Here is a 4677-nt window from a genome sequence, read left to right as displayed (position 1 = left end):
CATAGTATGTAGTACGTGTGGTGTATAATTGTTGCTAAGATACATTACCTGTGTTTTATTTTATTTTCAATTACTTCTACGTGTTGACTTACGCGCGTTGTTTGTATATATACATCTCTTCATTCAGTTTTTATGAATATCTTGCATTTGACTAGGCATGTTCGTGGTACGAGGATGCTTGAACAGTTTAGAGCCGTTTTATTTGGTAAAATGAATCATGGCTCGTTATTTGAATGGACACAAATTGTTGTCAAGTGACCATTCATTATTACTTATGGGTTTATAGACCTTTACGTGGGTATCGACACGTGCTATATCAAAGATTAATATAATTCAGCTTTTATTTAGACGGTAGGTAGAGCGTGATCGAAGTATACTGGTTTACGTGTATACTTTACTGTACAGATAAAAAAATATCATTTTAATATTGTAATTTTCTGTTCTTAGTATGGAAGGAGGTGAACTATTCGAGCGTATCCAAAAGAGATCTTCATTCACTGAGAGGGAAGCTGCAGAACTCATCAAAAGCGTTGCTTCGGCTGTCCAGCACGCTCATTCTTTGAATATTGCTCACCGAGATCTCAAACCGGAAAATTTGCTCTTCATGAGTAAGTACACTATATATCCTGAATTTTTCTTTGCGATCTCTATGTAGTCTCACTACTACTTTTACTAAAAAATATGAGCGTTGAGCTGGACTTTTTCTGTGTAATTAGTTGGAATTACGTAGAAGATAGAATTGAAGTTGCTGATAGTACGTACTTTATGTTATTGAGGACGCCCAACATTTTTATACACATATTCCAAATTTTTCGTGTACTCTTGTAGATGACACAGCCGAAGCTACAATTTGCCTTACGGATTTCGGCTTTGCGAAAGAATGTGATCAGGTATGCATATTGCAATTTCCACTGAAGGCAAACTGCCGATTCAGTTCGTGCTAAAAGATTATGCAGCTAATGTTCCCTGTCATGTTTAGACCAGATCGATATTGTTAGCAAATACTACTTGGAATACTATGAAGCGCTCGTGGCTAATTCAGTTACTTGCTGGTCCTTTTTGTTTCGTATCTTCTTTTACACAGGTTTTACAAACTCCTTGCTACACGCCGTACTACGTGGCACCGGAAATCCTACAAGCCGAGCACCGTAAAAGTGGCACATACGACAAGTCATGTGATGTTTGGTCATTGGGGGTTATTCTGTACATTTTACTCTGTGGACACCCGCCCTTCTATTCTGAGGGAGGAGGTCATATTTCTCCCGGAATGAAGGTATTGCGTTGGGTTGTGGGTAGGTATTATCTAAGCGGAGAAATAACTGCAGACAGCTTAAATTCGAATAATAGAGCTTTGAAATAGTATATCAGAGCTAGGTCGTCCGTTTACAATAGTGAGGGAGTGAACAAATGAGCCAAGTATTTTTATAGACCATTCCAAGATGTGTATAAATCTGGAAATTGAACTATTTGTCTTTATGTTCTCTCCTCGATCATATTTTGCTTATAGAGACGAATTCGCTCCGGTATCTATGAATTTCCTGAGGAGGACTGGAAGGACATCTCAGCATCCGTCAAAGATTTGATTCGTAAAACACTTCACATTAACCCTGACCGACGAATGACTATAGACGAAATCATGCGACACCCTTGGATTGCTGTAGGTCTTCTTATATATTGTATATCTTTTGTAGGGTCTTTCTAATTTCGTTTCATTGCAAATATAAACGCATGTCGAAGAGTTTTGAGACAGTAATTTCACTGGCAAAGGTTGAAAATCGCTCCTTTCCCATGGACATCCCTATACACCTTTCAGATATCTGATCTGGGAGATACTGTGCTGCCCACTGAACACGAATCAACACTGCCTTTGCAAAAATAGTGGGATTGTTTTAAGCAAATTGTGCAAAGCCTGACTATTCGCACAATGCTATTTGTGGCTACGATTTCCATTGCATATATTCTCTGAATGGTACTTTTCCGCTTTTACCGTCTGCTTCCCGAGTGAATTTAATGTTCGTTTCTCAAGTAGTCAATACTACTTTTGGGGTTACACGTTGTGTGGTAGGTTCTATATATATGGAGCATTCAAATTCAAAGGTCCTCAAAGTACCAATTTGATCTCTCATTACTCTCCTCTGGAACAAGACCTATTCTTCTATTCCGCGATTTACGAAATGCTGTGAGCTTGTGTATCCATCATCAAATTCACCACGTAGTTGCTTTGGTTATGATTTGTATACATTTGTACGTTATATTCAGGAACTAAATGTAAGTAATTACAAATGCTATGCAAGAGACAAATCCATATGTACTCAACACTAGGAGAAGAAGTGGAAATGACTTGGCCCTTTTGTCTGATCTGTCATGCAAGTATCTCTAGGTTTGGTGAGAATACATTGTATACTTCACATATGATTTCACGTAAATCATAACATCGCTTGGAAGTTCTCGTAATAAGATTATAAGGATTTGTCTCTATTCCGCGAAGGATCTTCTAATTCTGTGTATGCATTTTGCTGTTGATACAAATGAGTTGTCACTGATGAAACTGTTCGTTTTGCTCATTCTGTCATTTCACAGCAATGCGAGGATGTACCATCTACTCCCCTACTATCCCACACTAAACTCAAGGCCAAGCCTGAAGTTCAAAAAGAGATTAAGGTATGTTTGTGCCATAATAGTGTCACGTCAAAATCAAAAGGGGCCGGTATCTTATTTAGCCAACCTGATTTTTACGTCATGAACTTGCTTTTCTATGGTAGAGCCATCCATTGGCAAAATAGAGTTACAGTATGATATGAAGATTGCATGATGGGAGGCTCTTGTATTCCACCTGATTCGTGTCTATTGATTTGATACTCGGGTAGTGTACGAGGCACAGTTTCCATTTTTATTATATATGAGCACTTTTCCAATACTTGAAATCACAATGTTTATGGAATACAGAATGACATGGAGCAAGCCCTGTCTGAAATGCGAGTGAGTGAGAATGCCACCGTAATACCGTTGGAAGATGCGACCAGTAGCTTGCTTGACCGCAGAAAGGCGAAGGGTAAAGGACCCCCTAAACCGCTCGTAATGTGATAGAATCTTTCCAATGATTATATGCCGTACCTGACGATATCTTTGCAGGGACACTCTACTTTTGCTAGAAGGCCTACTATCTTTATAGATGTTCGCCTAGTAGGCAGCTCATCTGATGGTATAATAGTGCGCTGACATATAGTCTCCTCAAACACGATCTGTCAAACCGCAAGTTATCCTCTTCTTATATCGAATGGATTAAGGTTTGATAAATTCTGGGTAGGTCTAGTTAGCAAAGTACGTATAAAAAAGGGAAGCTGTTTGGGTTATGCTTTCGCACCAGGATTGAATTCGGACTTCCTCGTCGTGTGCGAAGAAACCATTCAGTATATGCACTAGCTCACATTCTAAGGTCAGTGGTGCTATGTGCAACCTACTAGGGGGGGGGGCTGAAATTCTCGACAATTACTTGTTCGTTATAGATGTACGTTGTGTATTTGCATCCAACAAGTAAACTTTTATTCTATAAAATACGATATGGCAGCAAGAATGGCAGTATGACGCAGATTGTAGCATCGCTCCGTCGATATTCAATACAAGTGTCGGCCAATCAAATCATGTACTATGTTGTACAATACAACCACTCTTGTATCCCTGATGTGTCTTGGTGTCTGGTGAAGAAAAAGTATGTCTGTGCAGCAAAGAGCAACTTCTGAATTCTGACAAACGAATTCGTTCTGATCAAATATTCTTAAACTGAGTTTTCGTATGTCTGTTCTACTATACGTAAGAAAAAAGCCATCAACACCCTTTCGAATGAGAATTGGACAATATGCACCCTCACATATTAAAAAGATGTGCCCCAATTTGAACAATAGAAAAGTGATCATATGCCTCGACGCCACACGTTGGAAAATTTTATTGTAGATGTCCACCGAATTATAGCAGATTCCACTATTTTGAAACAAAGAATATCATGTGCTCCTTTTACAATCTTTGTAGCAATTAGTTTACCAACTTTAGCAATTTATATACAATCTCTTAGCGCATTTTAAAGATCTGAAGCCTTTTTTTATAACTAAATAGAATAAATTGTAGGTCAAGTGACCATGCAGATCTGTTTTTAATACATTAGTGAAGTATCAAAAATATTTCCTCACCAAGGATGGTTAAAAATAGTGTGACACATGGCGATGGGTAATCAAACAACGCCTTTCTATCGGCTGAGACCATGCACTTACAAACACTGGATAGTTGATGCAACAATCTGGGACAATGCGAGCGCCAAAATGATATCTTAGCTAGTTGGACACGGTAACCTTGAGATGTGCACGTCGCCCAATATCCCACTAATCGATCCTTGATATGTACAGGTCAGAATGTAGAAGCTGAGTGTATTCGATTGGCGATGCTAGTAATTAAGTTTTATTCCTGTCAAAAGCTTTGTTGTTGCTTTGAGGGCAAGCGCAACTTGAAACTGATTGAGAGCACAAAAGTGCCCTGGCCAAATTAACAAGACACAGACTGTCGTAATAACTCATCTAATAAAATACGGCACCAGTATCGTCACCCTTCATTCTAGTAAGTGTCCATTGTTAGCTAATGTATGTTGAGCTGTCAGCAACGTACTACAAGTCACTCAAGTTTGCTTCT

General features: G+C 38.8%; 1 protein-coding gene across 1 annotated transcript; it reads left to right on the top strand.

Annotated features, from left to right (window-relative positions):
• Positions 1 to 446: 446 nt before the first annotated feature.
• Positions 447 to 3887, top strand: SARC_11782 (camk/mapkapk/mk2 protein kinase; the record flags this gene model as incomplete). The annotated part of the gene is made up of 6 exons (XM_014294126.1): positions 447 to 608; positions 829 to 890; positions 1085 to 1273; positions 1508 to 1657; positions 2581 to 2661; positions 2947 to 3887. Coding segments are annotated over 6 exons (782 nt in total), but the record flags the coding sequence as incomplete, so codon positions are not given.
• Between the last annotated feature and the right edge of the window lie 790 nt (positions 3888 to 4677).

The sequence above is a fragment of the Sphaeroforma arctica genome (assembly GCF_001186125.1).
Source record: "Sphaeroforma arctica JP610 unplaced genomic scaffold supercont1.1871, whole genome shotgun sequence".
In the NCBI taxonomy this organism is placed as follows: domain Eukaryota; class Ichthyosporea; order Ichthyophonida; genus Sphaeroforma; species Sphaeroforma arctica.
Note: the sequence above shows the minus strand (reverse complement) of the source record. Positions and strands in the feature narration are given on the sequence as shown.